General features: G+C 36.1%; 2 protein-coding genes across 4 annotated transcripts in view; one reads left to right on the top strand and one right to left on the bottom strand.

The window, feature by feature from the left end:
- LOC120628018 (protein madd-4) overlaps positions 1-27,546 on the top strand; it is a 292,600-nt gene that overhangs the window by 65,091 nt on the left and 199,963 nt on the right. The window lies entirely within an intron of this gene.
- On the bottom strand, positions 4,108-9,178 carry LOC120629919. Its single transcript, XM_039899353.1, has 3 exons — positions 9,036-9,178; positions 5,251-6,661; positions 4,108-4,302 (listed from the first exon to the last, which is right to left on the bottom strand). Exons 1-3 carry the CDS (start codon positions 9,112-9,114, stop codon positions 4,212-4,214), a joined length of 1,581 nt encoding a protein of 526 aa, XP_039755287.1. The 5' UTR covers positions 9,115-9,178; the 3' UTR covers positions 4,108-4,211.

Raw genomic sequence — 27,546 nt, 5'->3', positions numbered from 1 at the left:
ATGGTTAAGGTTTAATAACTTTGGATGAATATAATTTATTTTGTGTCAGACATTTTATTACATTGATTAGCGTTTTAACAAATGTGCTGATCATTCTTATTTTATTAGTAAAAAGTTTACAAGACATAAATAAAATTATATTTGATTCACAGTCATGACATTGTGTACATACATAAATACAGGTACATTTTTGATATATTTCAGTTCTGTATGGACTCTAACGATTCAAAGATACCTCCCGGTGTCTTAGTCATTATCTAAACTTTTAATATGACTACCTAAGTAGATCGTACTATGGTGTTGAATATTGTAGTGTATCAACAACATAAACCAGAAAATAACTGTAATGGCACTGTAACATATCATTTTGCTGAAATAGCCAATAGTGGAATAGTAAACCAACCAAAAAGCATGCACTACGATATGACCATCTTAGGTCACATCGTAGTTGCATGTTCTACGACAATCCATCCCCCAATTCCTATGGATGCGATAAACCTTTGAGTAGTAAGGAAATACGCTGCAGAGACATTTCAGACCCACTCCATTAGCTGGAATGGCCTTTATAGTAAAATTGAGCGATGAATTTGAACTCCGAATGGACATTGCCGCGCTTTATCATGTATTATTGTTTTCAGTTACGACGTTATTCCTTGGCCTATATCTTATTTGATTTCTTGTGGTTTGTTATAATCCTTTTTACTTAATAACAACCAAACATTCCCCAGTGGCCAGATGCCGCTATGCCATTAGCTAATTAGGTTGCAGTGAAACGCTTCTTCGTCTAAATGCTTTAAAAATAATTTTTGTTTAAGATAATACCCCTGAAAATTGTTTTATGAAACAAATTTGTATTGTGAGTGTTTTTATTATCAGCTGTTTACCAACTATTTATTGAGACAAAACTTAAGAGTACTAAAACTATAATTCAAAATAAATCGAATCAGAAATTTTTATTTAAATAGGCATGTGATAGCGACTACACCGGGAGGGATCTTTGCAATGTTTGACTCCATACAGGCACATCATTGGTTATTAAGGAAATATAATTTTAATTGCTTCTTTAAAACTATTTATTAATCCTACTATATTATATTTTATATATTATCCTACTTCTATCTATCTTATATATATATATATATATATATAAAGAGAAAGTGTGTGGGTATGTTCCGTATATATTCCAGTTATAAACTGCCACTCTCCTTAAACTCTAATTTCAAAAAACTCTCGAAAATTTACTTTGCGAAGTCTATCTGACATACCAACTTCCTCATAGTTGCGGCTTCTTTTTACTAACCCAAACTTAGCGCCAATCACAACAAGAGGAGGCCTAAATACATCCTTCACGACCCTGACGATCAGATTATTACTGTCAATGCTCCCTATCAGAACACACAATAAACCTCTGCACAGCGTCTTCGCCGGCGAAGACGAGGTCCCCGACTTCTGACGTCAACCGGCCGACGATCCCTTCGCTTCTTCGAGCCCTAGAGTTCAAAGTCTTCCTAGCAGTCCCCATTCTGAGGCACGCCAACAAGCCCGCGTTATGCTGTTAATTTTTTATCACCTACACACAATCCGAAATTAATAATCCTTAAAATCTAAGTACAGAATTCTAAATATTTGGATTTCATCAATGCGCTATTAGTATTATAACAACAACATTGACGCTCAATAGTCAATACTTATATTAATTAACAAACAAATAACACAGCAAACAGCCAAACAAACATAATGAATGCCTCTAAAACATGTTTGAAATGTTCAAAGAAAAAAAGGCGTATCTAATGACCAACCTTTATTCCCTATTCTAATAAAAACAGAGACTGTTTTGGATGAATTAGTATCAAAAATACCACCTTCATGTGGGGGCAACGTTACCCAAACTGATTTATTAGGCTTTTTTGTGAGTAATTTTAAATTAGGCGTTATCTTTGGGACCCGGCTTTAAAAAGGGGCCCGTGGATTGACTAATGTGTTTTTAACAAACGTCCTTTCTTATTAGTGAATTGGAGATAGGCTGGTTAATTTGTTACTTTGGCCGCTGACTGGAATACTTAATCAGTTTCGGTCATGCCTCTGTGAATAGTACCTACTGAGTCGTTCTGGGCTGAGATGAAATGACATTGGGGTTGCATTTCTTTTGCTTGTCATGATATTTGCAGGTTTTCTGAATGGCACTTCCGATTCACACGCCTACGACCTAAATTTGCACTTTCCAGGTATATTATGTTTACGTAAATTAAATACAAACATGTTGGGCATAATAATGTATTTTTTTTACGTATTTTTTCTTAGTAGCATACACACTGTTGTAGCTACAATGCAAGTTATCTATGTGTCTCCACAGGGTAAAAAAATGTATGCAAGCGCTGTCTTATTAAGGCATAGGACACAGAGCGCGCAGAGCGTTGAGCCTTGCAAATCACATTCGCGTTTCACAGAAAAAAACAAACAACTATATTTAATTTTAAAAATAAAACGACGGAAAGGTTAAATAATTTTTATGCACATTTTATATTTAAGACGTACTTAATACAAAATGTTCTGCTATTTTTTTCCTTGAGTTTTTCTGCTGTTACAAATAAAACATTAAAATAATATTACTAATTATATATGGTGAAAGTCTACTACGTATATTATTAACGTATCAGACTTGACAATAAAACAATAAACAATCGGAGTGTGTGATTGGCCGTATCCAGTTTACTGTGATAAAAACTGTAAAATCCTTCTATGGAGCATCTGTGTATATGATCTAAACACAGAATAATCAAGAACATACAGAACTTTCATTCAGCTACTGTTACAAAAACAGTGAAAACGCCCCAGGCACGTCTCACTTTACACCCACGGAATGCTAACTCACTAACTTTCCCATTTTGCCCATTTTATGGTAAACGATTAGAACATTATTAGGTAAAATAATGATGTCAACAGCTAATTGGAATAAAGTGACTAACCTCGGGCTGTGTGAAGCTGTGATAGCCCGGTGGATAGGACTCAGACTTCACTTTCGGGGGACCAAGTTCGAATACCACGTACCTCTAACTTTTCAGAAGTTACGTGCGATTTAAGCAATTACAATATCACTTGCAATGGTGAAGGAAAACAAAGTGAAGAAAATGCCTGAGAGTTTTCCATAATGTACTCAAAATAAAGTGAAGTCCACCAAACCGCATTGGGCCGTGATGGACTACGGCCTTAACCCCTTCGCATTGTGGAAGGAGACCCGTGCTCTGTAGTGAGTTTGTAATCGGTTAATATGATGATAGCACTGTTTCTGTGCATTCTTAAATCACGTGAAATAAAAAATTATATTTATTTTTGTTTTTTTTTTTAATAAAAATAATATTATTTACAAAACTAACAAATAATTTATTGTATGTTCTATTTTTTTAATTTACTATATTACTGGATTACACAGTAAAACATTTATTGCACGAAACGTATAAGCAATTACTAAAATCGGGTTTTATATTTGAAATGTTAGTTTTTTTGGTACCGTCTGCCAAATAGCTGGCCTGTGGGGAATTCCTACCTGCGGGGCTTCCCCGCTTACTGTATTTGCACCAAACTTTCGACAAATTATACTGTGTCCTTAAAATTGGTACTTGCTATCTACCTCACATACGACTGTTGGTCTTAAAAGGAACTAGTTGTTACCCGCGACTTTGTCCGCGTTTCTGTTTGTATTCAAAGCATCCCGTAGGAACAGTTTATTTGGGAGATGTGTGAACTAGAACTCAATTCAGAAAGAACATTCAATTCAGATGTAAAAAGAATTGTTTTGTTAAGGTGTACTCCTAACATTTTTTAAAACTCAATATAACTTCCAAATTAAATGTCCTATTAAATAAATACCCTTGAAAACTATTTAGGTATTTGGATAAAAATTAATACTGCTACTCTAATGTAGCACACTTTTGTTTGTACCGGAGATATATTAAAATTTTAGAACACAAAATCTGCTAATGCGATTTAACTCTGATAATATCTCTTGCAGAGTTTTTTGAAACCGTTCCCATAGAATTTTAATACAATTTTAGTTCAAAACCAAACGTTTTTTTGTGAGATTTCAAAAACGGAAATGAACAAGACGAATTCGCAGGCAATGCCCATAACTTCTCGTACAATATTTATTCCTCAGTTAGGTTTTTTAGTGGTTGAGAAATTATTTTAGAAATTTGGCTAAGTTGCCTCTCATATCAGCCGTCAATCTTTTGAGGGCAGCATGCTGGGTAAGGCTCGTTCGGGCTTCCCAGCCGGAAAAATCCAGGTTCGACACTCGATTCGCACCTGAAAATTAAATGAGACTCCAATCTATAAGTTGCTTTCGGTAGTCTGGAAATAAGGTCGATATTATTTATAACACTACCTGATGTACCTGATGTAGGAGTACTGTACGGAGTTCAATCTGTAATTCCAATTATAAAAAAATCTGTAATTCCTCTTTTACCCCACACTAAGCACGTTACGCCAAGCGATTCAGCATTGCGGTACGATGCCGAAACCAATTTGGGTCATGGGTTTAATATAAGTGCCATATCCCTAACAAGTTAGCCCGCTATTTGACTGGCGATTGGCGCAGTGGGCAGTTGCCCTGCTTTCTGAGTCCAAGATTTCGATTCCCACCACTGGAAAATGTTTGTGAGAGGAACATGAATGTTTTTCAGCGTCTGAGTGTTTACCTGTATATAAATGTTTGCAGAGTGTTCATCGCGCTAATGATATAGATAGAAGTTATTTTGAAATTCAAAACTAGAAAATGAGTATTCCTTTTTCCAAAATAGTTTAACTAAATTTTATATCTGAATATTATCAATATCAATTTGCCAAAGCCGTAACATTAGTGTTTCGAAATTACTAATAGTTAATATAATTTTACAAGCAAAAAAACTTTTGAAAATAAGAATATTTTAACTACAGATATATAACACTTACTAAAAAAAAACATTGTTTAGTCTTCACACATCATTCTACGCCGCCTTTCATTCCCAAAAAGGTTTGACCTTTTTAACTATTCAAAAAGTAACGATAAAATACACCAAAACATCTGTCAAGACAAAGGGTCGGCATTCCATCATTTTTTTTCTGTCGTTAATTTGTTAACTTTTTCAAGTTTAGCCTTTGTAATGCGTGATCCCAATATTTGTAATTTATGTAAGATCCCATTTTTTAGGAAACATAAAATTTGTCGTGTTGGAATTTCTACGTTAAAGTTTTTAAGAAAAAAAATAAACTTACGTTGTTTTTTCGATATATGGCTCATAATGAACAATTTCCAATTCAACACCTTTATCATCAATATTATTTAGATCTCTTTTGGTTCGTGTAAGTTCGTCTAATTTAATGACTTTTCCCACCTTCTCTAGTTTTACAGTTTTAACAATAGGTTTTAGTAACTTGGAATCTTCTAATATGTTCGCCTTTACTTCTTCAAGAACTTCAGGTGACAGCTCTTCTGTTTGCCATTCAGGTAAATTCAGTCCTTCTGTCTTATTCGCAGTATCCATTACCTTATCACTTTTTACATAATGAACATCGGATTTCTGCTCTATTTCTTGGACATTGTCGACAACTGCAGTATTTGGAACATGAGCTGCATATGCACCAAAGTATTGCTGCGGATAATTTCTACTTCCACTGTAAGCTTCTAATTGAGCCCATGGATAGTGACTGTAGTAGAAGCTGGCTGGATATGTACTAAAGTTATAATGTTGTACGTAAGAAAACGGATAAGGAAGGAGCATTGGTTGCATTTTAGGTTTTCCTGATTCTGCCTGTACATTATTATGTGTGTTTACCCAGGTTGGTGCAATGTTATTAAATTTCTGCTTCCTACATGACTTTGCACGATGTGGTGCGTGGTTAGGCATATTTTGCGATGCTGTATTGTGTACATACGATGAAGTCCTCTGAAAATTTGACATTGGATAATAATAAGGCATGTTTTTGAAATCTCTGTCTGTTAGTGGGCCTTGGTAGTAAGTAGCAGGATTTGAATAACTTCTTGCAGTAGGAACAGCATTTGTGCCGTCAACTTTCAAATCCGTAGGGTTGACTTTTATACCACCTTGGTGAAGCGGTTCATACCAATATGAAACAGAGCTTTTTGCTTTACCCGATATTTTTTTATTGAGCATATTTTCTTTACTTTTTTTAGTATACAAATAGGTATCTTTAATATTTTTTTCCTCTCCATTGGTATCCATTTCTTTGTAAATATCCTGAGCAATATTGTATATTTCCACAATAGCTTCTAAATCACTTTTCTTTACCGTATGTAATATTTCAGTTATTGATTTTATTTCGGATTCTGTTAGGTATCTATCAGTATCAGTATCTCTTTTAAAATCATCTGTCAAAGCATTTATCCTCTTTATCGCTTCTTTGTGATGTTCAGGTTGTTGTACTGGTTGAACTTTTTTGATTAAGACAAAAGCCTGTTCACTGGGGCTGGTGTTCATGTCACTTTCTACAATTTTATCTTTTTCTTCTGGTGAGGTATTATTTATCTTCGTAACAGGCGCGTATTCTGTTTGAGTGAAGTTTTTATATCTAAGTTTACACGTATAATTACCACAAAAACTTTCGGATGGCCATGTTGAATTAATTGGGTAAAGTTTACGAGTATCTGGGTCCTGACAGAGTAGGCCTGGAATATCAAAATCTATTATTAATAAACGTAACTTTTAGGTCGTAATTTTTTCTTTGAATAAATATTACAAACATAAGTGGGGTAAAACAAAACATTTACGCACTAGATTTTTTCGCAGACTACTCTAACTTTTCAAAATATATCTGTACCGATCCCTAGCAGTATAAAGTTCCTAGGTTTATAATTTTATAAAAACTAAATTTTGAGTAATGCATGGAATCCAAGGCTAGAACTACTAGCAGAAAACTTGGCACCCTATATAAGGTTAACAGTTCAGAGCAGTTCGGAGCAGTTGGGTCGTACATGGGGTGCTACGGCCATTTTAAGTATGGCTCTGCCAAGTACCAGTTTGGTGCTTTGAATTCGGTGGAGCTAGAAAACTATTATAAAGAAAAAAATTGTAGTTTACAAGATATAATTATTTATTTTCTGAGCACACGTTTCAAACGTGTGCTCAGAAAATAAACTATTTGGTTATATCCAAAATATTCTAAAATTGAAATACGAGGCATTTTAAATATCTACATTATAAACCTTTATAGGTTTATGTCTTATGGATTCGTACGAAGTGTTTTGATTCCTTGTTTCTAACACGCACCGAATATATCAAAATTGCCCCTCCAGTCTTCCGCGATACCTATAATATGGGTTTCATCATGTCAAGGGTAAATTAGTACATTGAAGGCAAGTGCACTACGTCACAGGCTTAAATCAAGTTTAAAAAAAATATACAGCCTTCAATTGCCTGTTTTGACGTCTATCAAGCGACAAGTGACTCCTGAGCAGTTTTGTCATAACATTCTAAAGATTTCCACCACATCTGTATGCAATACAAATAAAACCATTTTAAAAGACCAATTTTATTTATATAAAACCATATTTTTTCTTCATAAGTCCATCAAGAAAATAAAATGATACGCATACTACATTTGATATGAGTAAATAATTCCATCAGAATTAGTCTACTCTGCAATATCGGACATATATTCTTCCACATGAGTCGACCCACAATATCGACATGAGTATTTTTATTACATTGTTGAGAAATGACAATATTATCGGAGTCGTGTAATATAATAATGAAACTGCTTGTACATGAAGCAATATCAAAATACTTCATGTCTCTTGTTATAAATTATAATCACAAACAAGGGCGTATTTAATCTTCTAACCATATTATATCCAGATCGTTATTATTAAACGCGAAAGATTTTAATTTTGGATAGAGAGTGTGATTTAAAACGTTTCAATATAGCTCTACTGTCAATATTGAACTATCTAACCCACAGACTTGTAAAGATCTGCACCATTACATTGTTAATAGCCCTTAGGTATCTATCAAAAATTCTGCTAGTTCGCTTCTAATACGCTTTACAAATATCTGGAAGCCAACCCTACAGAGTATGAGTTTTCACGTGGCATATTTTTTGTTAAATTGTGTTGTTGTTTTTGAAGATTTGACTGTTGTAATAACTTCCGTCTTTGTATTTCCACTTTCTCACCGAAATTAATCTGATGTAAGTTTAAATACCAGTATTATCAAATTAAGCTTAATTTGCTATACTCCGCGAAAAGCAGGAGAATCTGTGTGGTGTAATTTATAACATCTTCAATCCTTATACTTCACACCAAACAGATCTTCGGCAATATACCCTCTACGCACGTTTCGCTCCGAATCCGGAGCATCCTCAGGAGATGTTGACTTTACAATGAATAATTGTTAACAATGAATAATTGTTGGCATCTTTCGAATATCCAATATTTAGATACCAGCTTTGGAGCCGCAAAATAGAACATACAGAAACTTTGTACGCGACTAATATTGAATCATCAAAAACCGGTCCACTTTAGAATGGTTTCTCGAACTAACGGTTAGTCACTTCATACCGTTTAGCAGATGACAGTATTTTTTTACGTCTAATATTCTAAGCGTTCACCATAAAATGTGAAAAAGTTTCTGAGCTAGCAACATTCTACGGGTGTAAAGTGAGACATGCGTTGGGCGTTTTCACTGTTTTAATGCATACAGTAATGACTGATTCTGTATGTTTTTAATTCAATGTTTGCAGCATAGAGTATTTAAAGCTTTTTATGTTTTGTACGAGCTAGGAGGCATGTTCCGAACAGTGGGGTTACAGGTCTGATGATGGTCATCAAAATAAAGTAAGTGTTGGCAACTATTCCATGACCTCACTAAGCGCAAATTTATTGCACCCCAAAAATGAAATGTAGGTATCATTTTAACATAACTCTTATCCGAGCAGTAAAGGTTTTTAAATTTCAAGCGCTAAGTAAAAAGTGCAGTAATTTACTAGCAAAATAATAAGAATTTGATAGCGTGTTGCATAGAGTGGTAAAATAAAGAGCTGACCTTTCACGTGTATAGATCCTTGTACGCCAAAAATGTTCAAACACACAAATAATGCGCAGATTAAATAGCATTCCGCCATTTTGGCTCGTACAATGCTTATGCGATGTTATTATACCTATTGCCGGATGAGCACTGCCTGTGTATGTATTTTGTATGTGTGTCACCATATTGTTATGATTTTGTCGACGGTAGCTATTTGGCAGCAGTTCTCAACGTTTCGCTACTAGTTTATTAATTAATTTGTACCTATTTACTTTGCTTTAAAGTATCATTATAATAATTTATTGCTATATATATTTATAAAAGGTTTCGGTGAAGTACGGAGCTCCACATGACATATAAAATAAATAAATAAATATACTACGGCAATACACACATCGCTATCTAGTCTCAGAGTAAGCGTAGCTTGTGGAATGGGTACTAAGATGACTGATGAATATTTTTATGATTAATATACATACAACTACTACTGCGCCAGTTGGCCAGAATGATCGACATTATGTGGTATAACTTTTTTATTTTTTAAGAGCTAGTCTAGAGAAATCCCAAAATACTAATACATTCCACATCTATTTGTATAGTCCTAAATTTCCTTAGATTACTGGTGGGAATCATTTCGTTAAACTGCGTTCAGTACCACTGTCGTCATATCGCAAACTTTGAGAAACATATAGCTATACAATTTGCGAACGTGCCATAATATGATACAAACTATCGAAAGAAAAACACTCAGACAGATTCCGCTGATTTGCTGATCTGATACTAACGAAGATAATGCTCGTTTTGAGTGTTTTGTCTCGTTTAGAGTCTCCTAGATTAGTGATTTTCACCATTCGAATTTCCACGTTGAACATACTTTTACTTGAGACTTTATTCATCATCATCATCATCATATCTCAGGTCTCCTCCCACAATCAGAAGGGGATAGTGCTGTAATACACCACGCTGGGCCCAATGCGGATTTGTGGACTCCATACACCTTTGAGAACATTATGGAGAACCCTCAGGCATGCAGGTTTCATCACCACGTTTTCCTTCATCGTTGAAGAAAGTGATGTTTTAATTGCTTACTCGTATAATGCACATGACTTAGAAAAGTTAGATTGGATTCGAACTAGGCCCCCCGAAAATGAAATCGAAGTTACCCACTGGGCTATCACCGCTCCTAGACTTTTAACTCTCACAATATTATTCCACAAATATGTGTTCTGTTCTAAACGGTGTGGTTGCCGATGTTATTATGGGCACATGAGGTTTGTTTTTTTTTTTTATTTTATATATAAATATACTACGACAATACACACATCGCCATCTAGCCTGAAAGTAAGCGTAGCTTGTGTTATGGGTACTAAGATGACTGATGAATGTTTTTATGAATATTTAATAAATACTCATAATTTAATATAATTTTTGTCTGTCTATCTGTCTGTCTGTCCGGGCATCACGTGAAAACTACTGAACGGATTTAAATAAAATTTAGTATAGTGGTAGCTGGTATTTCGGATGAATATAGGCTACTTTTTATGCCGATAAACAATAAGTTTCCTCCTGGAAACGGGATGAAATTTTTTATCAATTTTACTTCATAGCTCCGTTAAATTTGAACCGATTTTAATAATTCTTTTTTTATTTGAAAGTGTATACTAACTAGCATGTATTGTGTAATTTTAATGAAGATCTAATAAATATTGTTGGAGATAAATGACATAACTCTTTACAGATACTGGCAAGTCGCAAGGCATATGGCACAACGATTGAATGCATGCGTACCATCCTATTTCTGTAAATTGGCTGAAATATAACGATGTTTTCTAAAGATGTCATGCCGACTTTTAAGTCACAAAATGCAGCGGGCCACCCGGCCGCGTTGCAATTTGTTTCTAGGTTTTTTAAGATAATGAAACCTCTAATAACCGTTTCGGTGCAGACGAAGTTGCGCGGGTCAGCTAGTATACATATAAACACCAAGCCACCGAAAAGCATTCATGTGCATCGCACAAGCATTTTCCAGTTGTGCTAATCGTACCCACGGCCTTGGACTCAGAAAGCAAGGTCGCTGGCCACTGCGCCAAACGGCCGTCAAAATAGGTAGGTTTGACAACTACACCTCAGGTTGGTAGACACAGGGTGGTAAATTGCAGGATGCGTCCCTTGCATACCCTGCGAAGTGTTTCCTTGCTAAGAGGCGATGTTGTCCCACTTCGGTCACGTGGCCCATCTGCTTGGTCCGTCAATTGTTATTATAAAACAAACATTGGATTAAAAACTTATCTTACTTACACTTACTCCAAACAGGCGTTACTTTGCGGAAATCCATAATATATTATGAAAGTGAAGCTTAATTTGCCATACTCCGCGAAAAGCAGGAGAATCTGTGTGGGAGGGTACATTGCCGAAGATCTGTTTGGTGTGGAGTAAAAGGATTTATTGCACATAGCTCGGAAAACCAATGGACGTTTGGGTTGCAAGGTGTTGTAATGGCGACACCGCGCAGGTAAACGCAGTGTTGGTCGGCCCCCAACGAGGTGGATAGACGACATCAAACGAGTCGCTGGGAGCCGCTGGAAACAAGCGGCCCAGGACCGTGGATTTTGGCACTCTCTACAAAAGACCTATGCCCAGCAGTGGGCTTCAATCGGTTAAAGTGATGATGATGATGGTAAGGATTGAAGAAATTAAAAATTACACCATACAGATTCTCCTGCTTATTTACCTCCGTACTTATCGCGGAGAACAGCAAATTAAGCATAATTTTCATACTAAAAAAAATATCTTGATGAGATATAAACACAGGTTACTGCCACGTGTTTATCGCGCTAGATCCAAAGCTTAAAGGGTGATTCTGGAATGTCCGACTAGACCCTTAATGTAAGAACGCAGCATTGATTACAGAAACGATTTCTTGAAGGATTTCTTATTCTTGTATCAGCGGGTGGTATCTGTAAGCTCGAGATAAAAAGTTCAATACAAATGAGTCTTTATTCCCATATGCGTTGAGTTTATAAACAAGATGTGTTTTTTTATATGGCCAGTTCTTATAAATGGAGCAACACACCTAGGAGAAGATAGAACGGGCACCGCGGGGATACAGGGGACTCGGTAGATACCAAAATTAGGTTTCAGTTTCATCTTCAGTTACGTTACGTTTTTTTTCGGAAAAACTACCATTCTATGTCCATCTTTAGAATACACTATATATATGAATACATATTCGAATAATTGCCAAAAAAAAAACAAACAGAAACATTACAATAGATAATATTAGTATGGAGGGATATTAATAACCTGCTGTTTTCAGGATTCCTTCGGAAACCGTATATTTTCTGGGATAAAAAACAGCCTATGTGTATGCCAGCCATGGTATAATCTTTTCCATTACAAAATTCAGTCAAAAATTAGGATGAAAAAAGTTTAGGACTTAATTCTATGTTCTGCAATTATTATAGAAAAGTATAATTTAATCTCAAACAATATTTTGTTTTATGATTAAGTTTTGATCTATTTAAGTTATACAATCAATGCTGTCAATTTTAAAAGGCCTACATAAGATTGTATAAACGTCCCGTTTTATCCTGACCCAGCGGTCCAGTACATTGGCAGAAAACACCGTTGCTTAAAAGGGCCGTGTATCTTTTTGTATTTGAGCACAGCAGGGGTTCACACTCGTAAGTGTTGAAAAAACAAATTAGCCCTCCGAAGGGTCTCAAATTGGTTGTAACTCTGAGGTCATTTGGCGGTGGAGATAAAAGGTATTAATGGTGGAATTATACGGCGTTAAGGTATTAACTCTGAGTGAAGAGCCAATTGGATGTGGTTATGCAAAACAGACCAATTCATTAGAGCATTAGATATTAGACAGAAGTAGGCGTTACTTAAACATTAAACCTAATTTGCAATACTCAGCTTTGGAATTTAGGATTTCAGAATTTTCTCTAGTCTGTACTGGTGGGAGGCTTCGGCTATCACCCTGACATCCTAGAACGGTTTCTACAAGAAATTGTACCGGAACGCTTAATGCTTTGGCGTCACATCTTTGTCAGTTCAGTGGTAACTAGCCGAATCTTCCCACCAGAACAGTCCAGAGACAATTAGGTAATTATAAAATCCCAATCTCATTTGCTGGTAACTTATAATGCAGACTGTAATCTATGGTGGTAAGCGCGTTACCACCATAGACTGGAGTCTGCATCATAAGCTACCAGCAGGTGAGATTGCAGTCAAGAACTAAACATGAAGTGCAACAAAAGAAAATAAAAATAGAAAATATCTCGATTTACATAGCCCTAAAATTTAACTATATATGCCGCCATACTATCCCTAAATCAGTTCTTTCACGGTGCACGTATATAAATATTGACAGCGGACCTGGTTAATCGACTCCGAGGTTATTTAGTGTTAGGTTGGGAATACTCAAATTTTGTTTTAGTCTTGCCTTTAAACAGCTAAGGGAATTTTAATTGAAAATGTGAAAATTAGAAACAGATTAATGCATTAATGTGCATAAAGGGTGTGTTATAGTAATCTCAATAATATTTTTATCCTTCATTATAATATGTAATTTTTTAATCACCAAACCAGTATCATTTACTTACTACGCAATCGTACAAATCTGCGTGGTATACCTATTTTATAACTGTTTTATTTTCATAAACAATACTCTTTGGTTTTATGTTTTGCTCCTACTATCAAAAACACCAACCACGCAGATTCCACAATACCACAGTGTAAAGAAGAGATACCTAAATACCAACATCGTCTAGACGGGTCGCGACAGTGTTAAAATATATGTTGGGCTTTTTTTATTAATGCCAGTGGTATTTACTCGCGCACTAACAGCACTTCTGTGTGACAATTCTATTTAACCTCCGACGCAAACCACTGGGGTATTGTAGGTTTGACGTGATGTGTGAGTGTGTGTGTGTGTTTTTGAGTATGTGTCTATGTCTGCCTGTGGCATTGTATTAACGGATGAACTGATTTAGATATTCTTTTTATTTTGTTTGAAAGATGGATAAGTCGGTAGTGTGCTTAGTAATGTTTAATAAAAATCGGTCCAAGATGACCACTGCCATAAAATGGCAGATTACAATTTTTTCTCACTACTCCATCGATATGTATATATTCGTATCATATGAAAGGGCTTGACTAGTAGAATAATGTAAACTATAATAATAATAATAATAATAATTTATTTATTTCAAAAAAAATGTATCAAGCAGGAATCTCCTTATGAACACAGTGATACTCTATTGATTTGTGCACTCATTTGTGCAACTTGCGCTTAAACACTCTCACTAAGATAACTTGTGTTACGAGTGTCGGACCCATTACAACAACGTGAAATTAGGAAAATACAAAACTACATTGACAGTCAAGGTTTTCATAATTTTATATTTTTTTAGTTACACTCCGATACTGTTTTGACTTTACAACGCACAAACAATGCTTGGGATATACATCACATAGATTTATGTAGTGGTTGCTTAATATTTATTGTTTATACAAGCGGATGCCCGCAACTTCGTCAGTGGAAAATTTCGCCGTCGTTTTTCGTCAGCTAGAAACCAAGCTATATAAAACGAAAAGCAATAAAATACTATTTTTGTTAATATAAAAAAATACCGTACCACACAATCTTTCAATCCTTAGTTCACTCGTTTGAGGGATGTATTTTAAATACTATGAAACATTTATTTCGTGTCTTATAGCTAAAAAGTCTAAATACCAAGTTGCAGTTGTGTATTTTTTTAGTTATGTATTCATACCTAAAAAATTACACACTTTCATACACATTTTCTTATCTTTTCTAAAACCCTTAGCGGTAGAATTAAAAAAGAAGACTGTCCTGACTTACTGACTGACCTGACTGACTGACCCTCAGTATACACTTCTAGGGTGTTCAGTTAATATTCATCATCTATCGTTACTTTGCGGAATTCCTATATGAATATTAAGTAACTTATATTTTCTTCAATCCTTATACTCTACACCAAACAGATCTTTGCCAATGTACAATCAATATGTTGAGGGTACATTGCCGACTGTAACTCCGAAAAGTCAGTGATGCATGCTGGGGCTCGTGCAACTCTGTTTTTACGAAAGTGAAGTATGTTATATAAGTATTTATGTTTTTTAGTAATAGAGGAATGAGACAAATAAATCGAAACATAACAAATGCAAGAAACAATCCAAAGATAGCTCACGCGTCTCTGCATCGTAATTACTGCCTTATCGCCATCGGCGTCTACCTCGCCGCGGCCGTGGGTCGAAACTCGAAACTGTTTTGTTGTAACGCAAAAAGTTGCGAAGAACGGGATATACAGACAGCAACACAAATAGGTATTCTGCACACTAACACCCATCCCACAACACGCGTTTTAAGACGTAAATATAGGCGTGATTATCCCAGTGGGCAGCAACCCTGCTTTCTGATTCCAAGGACGTGGATTCAATTCCCACACCTGGAAAATGTGTTTGTGATGAATATGTTTATATATATATTATAAGTACCTATTTATGTACTCATCAGTCAGTACATTAAAATACTCATCAGTCTTCTTTGTACCCATAACACAAGCTACTATGGGGCTAGATGGAGATGTGTGTATTGAAAAAATGTTTGCTCTAGAGTCCAGAGTAGACGCTTTCATGTCGTTTTTTTATCATGTATTGTTTTTTTATGAAAACCTAAATAGGTATTTATAAAATCTATCAAGACCATCTAAAATGACCAATAGTTCACTTTTTTTCGGCAATGTTCCGAGAACCTTGAACTCCATCTCTTGAACCGTTAATATCCCACCCCACCCCAGACTCGGGACAAGCAATATCTTGTGGTAACCACTAAGACATCGGGAGGTATCTTTGCATCGTTCGAGTCCACGTAGGACTGAACTGTATCGATAATGCAGTCGTATAATTATCGAAATACCCGCAAAGTCAATGTCATGAACATTGGTATGATTTTAATTGTTTCTTGAAAACTATTTAGAACTTAAATAATAATTATTGGCGTATTTGTAAGAAAAACAATAAATTTAATAAAATATCTGGCCTATATGAATTTATAGTTATCAAAAGTTTTATTTATTTACCCACTTTATAAAATCACTGTACCGCCTACTTGTAAAGGGTTGCGGGTTACCCTAACAAGCGTAAAAAAAAATTTCAATTTAAAATTTCATCACTTACTTTTTAAACAGCTTAAATCAAGAAATTAATTTTATACACAACATTTTTTAATCGGTGCCAAATAAAACGTACAATTCCTAAGTCCGCTACTGCCCACTCTCAAAACCACTCTTAAACAGCTACATTCTGATCCGTTGTCACCATATGGCTAATTATTTGTTAACATCTGCAATCCGTAGCTATATGTGTGTATGCTGCATAGTGGTTCTAAGCGGCCCGTCATCTCTTCCCATTCCCCTATGAAACAGGAGACTTGTGCCTGACCCAGCTTAGTAGGACGTTGGTAAGATGTCGATGATAAGTAATTTTTCATCCTATATTAAGCTTCGTACCGTTTGGCTTATTCTTTACATAATACCTACCTTTAAAAAGCATAACATCAAATACATGTAAACTTTCAGAAACAAAAGCGATTTATGGATGTTTATAGCTTAAAATAAACATTTCCAGCATGAGGAAGCCATTCGCGTGAACCGCGTATGTCCGTAAAAGTTATCATTCCCAGTTTATGTATATTTTTCATGCGAACTCATAGTTGTAAAGATTCTGACGATTTGTATAAATGTAATGGACGATATTGTGTTATTATAGTAGCTAACGTTCCTCAATAATGTTCTTAGAGGAGTGTGAAGTCTACCAATCCACACTTGGCTAGCGTGGTGGTCGACGACCTAAACCCATGCCAACCCATGTTCTGTGACCCGTACAGGATTAACTATGATGATACTAGCTAATCTTGGTCACGCTTCGCTATAGCACATACGCTCAGTCTAATATTTGATATCATATATGCTCAGACTTAAATTGATGCTGATTTATCCTTTTGTAACACGTAAAGAATCGCGTATAACTGAATCTCGAATCATGAATATGTAAACTGAGGTGTTAACAATCTTTAATCACCAAAACGTGACTGCGTGTTGCCATTTAAAAACCACGATAATAAGTTACACTCTGATGAAAGAGCTACTTTAGTAGACATATTTTATACACTAAATTATAAAATAATAAAAACATCTCAGCAATAAAATATTAAGACAAGGTACAAAATATGCTCCTAGCAAGTAAAGTGCTTATCAAATAAAGCGTAAATTCCCGTAAACAGCAAATATTTGAAGAAATAGCAAAGAACAAGGAATTAAATATGAAATAGGACGCCGCGGCGCGGCGGGGAGATATCGGACGCTCCGCCATTATTTATTGAGGCGAATCATTCAATCGAGATGTTGTAAATTGTTTGGAAAAGAACGATTCCCGATACGGCAACAAGTATAACAAATGCGATCGGTTCTATTTTGTGAAGATCTCTCTCACAATCAATTTCTTTGTATTGCAAAATATTACGCCATTTTCCACTCTTTCAAATGTAAAGCGCTTATTTCTGAAGTCGATAACAATTTACTGCTCTCCACGAGTAAATAATATTATTAAATTGTTTTTTTAAATTAAATATATATGATAATATGATGTCCTTATGTATGATAGGATGTATGATCCTTGAACACGTCACTCCTCGTCTTCAGTCGAATGGGCTGATCATCTTAAAAAGGTGGCGGGAAGCTTCTGATTCGTATCGTTTATTCCAACGAAGAAAAAAATCTAGCTGACAGCCACAGAATTAAGAACATACAGAAACCGTGAACACGACTAATGTTGAAGGAACATTGCCAAGAATGCCGGCTGCATTTTCGCGTTGAACAATCAAGATGATTCTTTGCGAAAAAAATTAGCCGGCCCATCTACAACCAGATGTGGCAAGCAACCGCCTGGAATTTTTCTCGAAGTTAGACTACATTGCCTCAGGATCTCCACGACAAACGGAACAAATGTGTAACTACGTAATAGAGAGGCATACATACGCCGTTTGCCGTTTTCAGCTGTCTTAGCTGAGGCTCTCGGTCTTGATGCGGTCTTCCAGATATGAGAAGAGGCCAATGTGTCAACGCATGTTGCGTCCCACAAAAGCGCCCGTCCCCGTTTCCAGGGAGCCAGCGTCAATCCACCAGGTATCTTGCCATTATCCCGACTACTTACTGATGGCTCAATGAGAGCAGGAATATCAATAGGGGCAAGTATAATATATATAATTATTATTATTGCACGCCTCATAAGCGAAGCGTTGAGGTGGGTATTACTGTCAGTCAGCACACCGAGTGATTCTCCAACTTAAAATGTCACTTTTTTATTCTTTATTGCTTTTACACTCATGATATTTTTAAATCTCTTTTAATTATTTAAACTAATTAAAAAATAGTTTAAAAAAGTTCTGTCTTCGACGTCCGTGTGTCTGTATGTGCGGATCTTGTGGTCACGATAACGAGCAAAATACTTCACTTATCGAGTTGGTTTTCTTATAGGCTTCAGTATTTTGAGGAATATAAGCTTATTATATACTTTTCACGATATAATTAGATGTAGATTAATTATTATTTAATAAATACTTTTACAAATTTACAAATAATCTCAATTTTATTGTTATGAATAAGATTATGAGGCGTGCACTTTTGGATTTTCCAACTATTTATTAATATATATATATATATAATTAAATATAATTCAGACAGCAAAATGCCACTTTGGGCTAGTACCAATAAAAAAGAAAACATAATATCTATGTAAGTATCTGATAACCGACATGAGTTATCTGCTTAAGTATATTTATCCGAGAACTATATATTTTGCTAGCAATCATGCACAGAATGCTGTGCATAGCCTTTATAGAATAGCAGTAGAATTCAAAGTGTTTTTGTAACATTATAAATAAAAAAGATAACTGTCTCATTTATTGAAATCGAAATTCCCGCGGTCAGGTCATACCTACAGCCATAATTCTAAAGATATAGAGATTGAAGTAATCTCCTTTTTAATGAAATTGGAAAAATTTAAAATACCATCAAGTTATTCCAGGACATTAAGTAGCAAAATGGGAATATTAACACTGGTCTATTTACACTTGTTAAATCGTTCAACTGAAAGCCTCAAGCCGTATCGTCTGTAGTGCGGCGGCGGATTCCGTGCCTAAAACAATACCGCAAATGTGCGTCCGACACGCGATCGTAACATTTGCCAGCTTTGAACGATCGTTTATTCGGCGATTTGTACTTTTGTTCTGAGATTTGTGTCGAGTATTGTTCTTTTAAACGGTCACGTAAGCTCCGTTCAGTTTGAAGGAATTTTTGGTTAAATTGAGAACACATTTGTCTAATTTAATACTTTAGAACGACTACTTAGTTGATCTTTGGGTTCGCAAAACCTTGGACCTTTGTTCGAATCCCAGGTTGGGCTAAAATATTACAAGAAATTAACAGTCAAATATTAAAGCTCGTGAGTTCCCATTGATATAGCGTGGTGAGTCTAAACGGTTCACCCCTCTGCACGGCTAGTATGAGCAGGAGACGATTATCTCCCCGGGGAAAGGATAAAAATGTATATTCTCCCACAGCTTTATCAACTCTCAGAGCTTTGGCGCACAAGTTATCCAAATATTAAAGTAAACCAAATAGTAAACTTCTCCTATTCCATGTTCCTGCGCTATAGCAGGTGAAAACTTTTATATTCCTTGTCAGGGGATATAATCGAGAAATATAATTCTTGTCTCCTGTGCTAACCCTGCTGATAGAGCGAAATTAATAGACAAATTATGATAACGAAAATGTGTGTTACTGATTCTGAAACTAGAAAAAAATCGAAGGAAAGATTTGAAATTTTTACACAAAGTCGCATTAATATATAGTTTGACAGACGATTGGCGCAGTGGGCAGCGACCCGGCTTTCTGAGTCCAAGGCCTCGAGTTCGATTCCCACAACTGTTTGTGTGATGAACATGAATGTTTTTCAGTGTCTGGGTGTTTATATTTATATTAAAAGTATTTATGTATTCATTAAAATATTCATCAGTCATCTTAGTACCCATAACACAAGCTACGCTTACTTTGGAGCTAGATGGCGATGTGTGTATTGTATATTTATTTATATATTATTTATATACTTTTCATCTCTTAGATAATATGAGAAGGGGGATTTATTTATTTATTTATTTATTACATAAAGTTTCCAAAAAAATAAAAAATACTTATAGCTAGCATCAGAAAACATAGTAATATATGCTAACAGAGAATTAAGTATAGGTACGTTAACTACAGAACATTATTGCCAGTTTACCATGTTGTGTATAAAAATGATCATAAGTTACTTAAAAAGAAGGACTTCAGTTTTTTCTTAATATAACGAGGATTAATATTGTCTCTCTGTACATCAGTGGGTAATTCATTAATAAGGCGAGGAACTAGGTAAACGTTCGTGCGCTCGCCATACCTATTGAACGCGCCTGAAGTGCATAACCGGCGTCGACTGACGGCCCGCGTGCATACAGAATGTTGTACTTTGTTCCAGTATATGTTATTGAAAAAGTTTAATATCCCACTAATGAAGCGTAACCAGAATTGGCTAGAACTAATAAGTATATGTATAATCTAAATAATATTAATGTATTTTTTAAAGTTAAACTGGAAGAACCATCTGACATGCCACAAGACAAACTAAGAAAACATAAATACTCTAAAGCTCGACAGGTAATTTCTCGAAATTTTCGCCTCTGCCTCATAAAACCCTCAGATGACAAATTTATTCGACATTCCCTTCTTTGCTTTAATTAATTCCTGGCATTCCTTTGAAGGGTACAAGTCAATTCGGTTTTAAACCGCCTCTACAATCCAATTACGAATAACAATACATGAATTGGAAACGCGAAGCACCTTACGAGAGAACGTACTCGTATCTTATTTCTTACAATTCCGTGTGTATTGTAAGAAATAAGATACGTACGTAATAAGTGAAAACCTTCTATCCGTGGAATAAGTTTTACGTAACCTTTGTTTCGAATCTTACGCTGGCTTAGAATCTTATCATCATCGTTTTAGCCGATACCAATGCTGGAATGTCTTTTGTCTTCTTCTTTGTCGTAACACTCTTGCCAGAGTGGTCGTGGTCATCATGGTGGGACATTGTTTGTGGCAGTTGTTACTTGCCTCACGATCATTTGGCACTTCTCCCTATTTGCAGATAGTCTGGTCAGTCTGGCACTATCAGGCAAGGGACCTCCAAATGAAGATTTGATTTGATCGGTCCATCGCATGTGTGACCTACCGCGTGCCTTCTCACTTGCCCTGCACAACAAGGCGTTCTATGGAGTTGTTGTCTCCCCGGGAGACGTGTCCCAAGAATTTTAATATGCGGCTGTGCACTAATGTTGAGAGACGTTGCTTGATGTCCAGTTCTCGGATAATGAAAATATTGGTGCGAAATTCGTTCCATGACACTCCAAGCATACGTCTCCAACACCACATCTCTAAAGCATCAATTTTCCTCTTCTCGACCTCTCGCAAAGTCCACGTCTCCTCGGCGTATGAAAAGGTATTTTGTAGTGACTTTAAAATCCCATGATCTTGTACCCATTGGCATCGGCTCTTTGAGACTCGTTTGATGTCGCCTGTTCACCTACACCAGGGGATTTACCATGGATTTACTAATGCAGGATCGGCGTGACCTTGGGACTCCAGGCTCTCAAATAACGATCCCGGTTCCGAAGAGCATATGGCAGCCTTCAATCATAACCATCCTGAAAAATCTCATTTTGCAAAACATCTTTTAGACAGTGGACATAACGTAACCAGTAATCATTAATACGAAATATTACATGCTTGCGACAAAGGGTTGAAACTTGATTTGAGGGAACAATTAGAAATTATTAAACATAGGAATGGGAGGTTTGAATTACTAAACGAACAAATAAATTTATCAACTTCACCTCTATTGAACATATTCAGAGGCACTAATGAGGTGGGAGGGGCTTAGATAGATTAGGTGGGGGTCAGAAAGGTATAAAAGGCGACACATTTGGCGAATTTTTCACTTAACAATTATTCATTGTAAAGTCAACATCTCCTGATGATGCTCCGGTTTCGGAGCGAAACGTGCGTAGAGGGTATATTGCCGAAGATCTGTTTGGTGTGGGGTATAAGGATTGAAGAAATTATAAATTACACCACACAGATTCTCCTGCTTTTCGCGGAGTATAGCAAATTAAGCTTAATTTTGATAATAGATCCCGGTTCTGTTTGGCCCCATCAGTTCTGAGCTTATGGCCCCGTCCAATTGCACTTAAGCTTTGCATCTTGTGGAGCTATATAGATAATTCTGAAACTCTGACTATTCTGCATGTTTGTATAATTTATCTTTTATATTTTTATCTATCATGGACCGCTTGAGCGCCTTTTGTTTCCTCTTTTTAGTTGCTTAGAATGTACGAGATATTTTGTTATAATATTCTCGTCTTCGTCTATTCTTTTCTTTTCATTATTGGTGTTTTTATATATTGTTCTCATCGATACTTGTACTTGTTTATAATAAAACTGTAACTTATTTTATATTTTCCTATGCTTTGTCTACTACTGTTTACTTCTTTTACTGATTTGATCTGAGTCATATACTTTCTTAATATACGTTTCTTTTTTAGTGATAATATCTGGCACTGACACTTATTGTAGGACTGTTCGAATTATGGAAATCGTCATTTTGCTCGGGCAGATAAACTAAGAATTCTTAATAGAAAAATCTAAGAATTAAACCCATAACCATGAGATCCTGTCACGTGTAGCAGTGTTTTAAATAATTAATTATAAAAAACACTACTATAGGTGCCACTTCCGATTAAACGCGGCGTGATCCAAGGGAGTCAAGTGTCAAAACATTTCACGCTTTATTAACCGTTGCCATTTTAAAATGATCATTTAACTTTACAGGATTAAATGTTAGCTATAGTGGTTGGGAAATTTTGGTCTAGTGGTTACACGGACCAAAAATTTTTAGATGTTGTGATTTTTGTGTTAAACAAATTTTATTACCAGCCCGGAGTCAGAAAATTGGCGATGTCAACATCAGTGCCTCGGAGAGCACGTTGAGCTTTCGATCTCGGCTAGAATCACTTCGGTACTTTTGTTGTTAAAAGCCCACCAACCCGCATTTGAGCAGCGTGGTGGGTCTATGCTCTATCCTATAGTGGCAACGCCTGTGCCCAACAGTGGGACGTTGATAGACTGCGGATGATGATCTAAGTCTGAGAGGTGAGGTACAAGTTCTGACAAAACTGCTTTAAACTTCCACGTTGTAAAAAATAACTTATTTCAGTAATATTGAACGAATATTGGCCTATACCTATTGCATAGTTATACCAACTGTTAAATAACACTACTACAGCAAAGCTTAAAGACAATTGATACAACATATACAATTTGGCGCCTGCCCTTATCGCTACATAGCGATCTCTTCCAGGAAACTAATAGCGTAAACGGCAGCTACAAAAGACTGGTAGGCACGTAGGCATTTCAAATTAAAAAAAAATTGATCCTGTTGACCTTCCTGGCGCAGTGTCAAGCGCTGTGGGTTTAAGTTCCTCCAACTTAAATATATAATTTCTGGTGGGAGGCTTTTGCTGCGGCTTGTATTTTTTTATTGGATCATTAAACTGGTAACAATCAATGACTACCAATCCGCAACAAGCCAGCGTGGTGGCCTACGGCCTTAACCCCTTCTCATTGTGGGAGGAGACCCGTGCCCTGTAGTGGACCGGTAATGGGTCGATATGATGAATCAATAAATAAATAAATATACTACGACAATACACACATCGCCATCTAGCCCAAAAGTAAGCGTAGCTTGTGTTATGGGTACTAAGAAAGCTGATGAATATTTTTATGAATAATATAAATACTTATAATAAACATATAAACACCCAGACACTGAAAAACAATCATGTTCATCACACAAACATTTTCCAGTTGTGAGAATCGAACCCACGGCCTAGGATTCAGAAAGCAGGCTACCCACTGCGCCAGTCGGCCGTCAAATGACATCATCGTGAGAATAACAAAACTTAAAGAGAAAGGACAGGAGATTGAAACCTTCTCAAAATGACCACAGCATGCTTAATTCAAATAATCTAGAAGCTTATCAACTAACAAAACAAAAGTTAAAATTTTATATCTGCAATACTATAGGTACAGAAAAGGTATGATAAATAAATAAAACGGACTTAAATAAATAAGTTAGTTCCACTACGGACAAAGTCTTGCCGCTAAGTGATTTAAGAGTAGTCCTGATGTCACATAGAAATCGGATAGTGGATACACCTAAACGGTTCGTCAGTTATTTAGACATACAGCATTACCAGCAGGTGAGATTGCAGTCAAGGGCTAACTTGTAGTAGAATAAAAAATATATATTTGACGGCCGATTGGCGCAGTGGGCAGCGACCCTGCTTTCCGAGTCAAGGGCCGTGGGTTCGATTCCCACAGCTGGAAAATGTTTGTGTGATGAACAGGAATGTTTTTCAGTGTCTGGGTGTTTATATGTATTTTATAAGTATTTATGTATATTATTCATAAAAAAATATTCATCAGTCATCTTAGCGCCCATAACACAGGCTACGCTTACTTTGGGGCTAAATGGCGATGTGTGTATTGTCGTAGTATATAAAAAAAATAAAGTATATAAAAAAATCAGTTCCAGTTCCATGCAGCTAGGATCTAGTCACTAAAAATAGATTTAAAAAATAATATCTCACAATTTGATGCATTCAATCCCTAAACAAACGGAGCAATAACGTCTCATCTCAATCATTATAATTAAAATGTCTGCCTTTATTCGTTATTCAAATTGGAATAAACGGGTTTCTTTTGTATCGCTAACAATTTTAATTAATCAGCTATCCTTCCTGTCAACGCGGGGAAAAAGTTACCATCAATAATATTACAAAAAGTTTTGTGTGGCTTAACTTAGTAGCGGGCAGCGTTTTAAAATAACTTCTGATGCCCTCTCTGGCGCAGTGACGGGCGCTGTGGTCTTATTACAGGGACGTCCAGGATTCTCTCTGTAGTTTTGTAACTTTTATACGTCGAGATCATCCTCATCAACCCTTTGTCCACAACAAGGCTCACCTCAGGACGGGATGGGTTAAGGCCGTAGCCCACCACGCTGGCTTGTTGCGGATTGGTAGTCATTGATTGCGAATTGGTGGAAACTCTCAGGCTTCTTCACGATGATTTCCTTCACCGTTGAAGCAAATGATATTTAAATTGTTTAAATCACGCACAAATTAGAAAAGTTAGAGGTAGTACGAGGTAGGACGTAGTGGGATTCGAACTCGGCTCCCCGAAACTAAAGTCGAAATCCTACCTACTGGGCTATCACCGCTTCACAAATTAAAGTTAAGTCTAATAGCTAGTTACATACGAGTATATATTATACGCTGTGGAGAATGTTTTCCTATACTTTACGCTATGATTGATGCGTAGATATTTTTGTGATCCTGGAAAAATAGGATGCTTTAATTTACGCTTCAAGCTTGCTTGTGGCGCCTTTTTTGCTCCCCGGGGAGGAAGAGTGTAATTGAAACAAATTTTCGTACAGTAGTAAAAGTACTTTGTTTTCTGTTCTAACGAAGTTCGCTTGTTTGCAACTTAAATGTTGTAGGTGAATGGATGTTTCTTTCTGCTGAATAGAAAGACTTAGGAAATCCATTTTTATTTTTTCAAAAATGTTTTATTCAGGTAGACCTTATCACAGGCACTATAAAGCGTTCATACATATAATACGTTACCACTAATGTTAGGTGATGGTGATTACTACATTCTTTACCTTAAAACTTAAGCTACTTAACGTAACTTAACTTAAGCGCAGAACCATCACAAAACATTTCACCAGTGTCACAAGATAAAAAACGCAGTAAGAAAAGTGGCGAGCAATTTGAATGTCATGTTAGTTAATAATTATTTATTTCGCAATTACTCAATATTTTTGTCTTATCAATACTAATCATACATCTGCAGAGCTATTTTTGTTTGTTTGTGAGAACGTGTTAATATCTGGAACTACTAGTGGGATTAGAAGTATCCTTTCCGAACCGGTGTCTACAGTCACTACAAACAGACATAATTGACGTTTCAAAATGCTTATATCAGGCCTACTTGAAATAAATGAATTTGGAACTTTTATCTTTTATACATTTGTTACCCCATTTTTTTTTAACGTTAAAAACTGTATATTTTTTTTAATTCATCCTTCAATGAGATGCAATTTGACTGGTTAGCCACTCTTTACCACCCTAACGACAAAAGCTGCCGTTAGGGTCTGATATGCGTGGAAACCATATCAGACCCTAGGCATATTTAATTGCTGGTAACGCAGTTATATAAACAGGTTAGCCCGCTAGCATGTTAGACTGCACTGTCCCTTACCTTAAGGACTAACTTGCAGCAGATAAAAATAAAAATCACAACAGCGATGGAGGTCGCAATACTTTTTTTTTTCCATAAACTTTGTGAACACATAACATACTTTAAAATGCAATTTTTATCGACAGAACATTTTCTTGATGATAAAATTTATTATTTTAGAAGTATCCAGATTCCTGACTATGTTTTATATTATTTTCAGTTTAAGTTGGTTCAGGTCTGCTAGATACATTTCTGGTACATAGTTTTGCGTAAAAAAGATTATTTAGTCACTGCCCACACGGATAAACCAGCTCGGTAGCGTTTTTTTACTATTTTTCAGACTGAAATATTATTTGTACTAAAATGAAATGAAAACGTAGCTTACTATTAGTAAAAGGATTTTAAAATCGTTTAAAAAGTTTTTGGGGTTTTTTATTAAAACCAAACATACAAACATGAAGCGCCGATAGCCCAGACTTCACTTGCGGGGGACCGAGTTCGAATCTCTAACTTTTCTAAGTTATGTGCGTTTTAAGTAATTTAAATACCACTTGGTTCACCGGTGAAGGAAAACATCGTGAGGAATCCTGCATGCCTGAGAGTTCACCATGATGTTCAGAAAGGTGTGTGGAGTCCACCAATCCGCACTGGGCCAGCGTGGTGGACTACGGCCTTAACTCATCTCGTTACAAGGCCCTGCGCCCTGTAGTGGGCTGGCAATGGTTTGTTGATCTCGATATAAAACACTATTTATAATTGTGTGTGTGTGGTGTGTGTGTGTGTGTGTGTGTGTGTGTGTGTGTGTGTGTGTGTGTGTGTGTGTGTGTGTGTGTGTGTGTGTGTGACTGTGACATCGTATTTCCGATTTTGATTTTGTTTTTTTTTCGGTCATCATCTTCATCATCAAATCAACCGATTGATGTCTGACATAGACTGACTGACTGCTGGACATAGGTCTTTTGTAGGGGGTTCTAAACTCCACGATTCTGGGCCACTTGTATCCAGCGGCTCACCGCGACTCATTTGATGGCGTCTGTCCACCTGGTTGG

Source organism: Pararge aegeria, chromosome 1 (genome assembly GCF_905163445.1).
Source record: "Pararge aegeria chromosome 1, ilParAegt1.1, whole genome shotgun sequence".
NCBI classification, from domain to species: domain Eukaryota; kingdom Metazoa; phylum Arthropoda; class Insecta; order Lepidoptera; family Nymphalidae; genus Pararge; species Pararge aegeria.
This window is presented reverse-complemented; position numbering and strand designations above follow the sequence as displayed.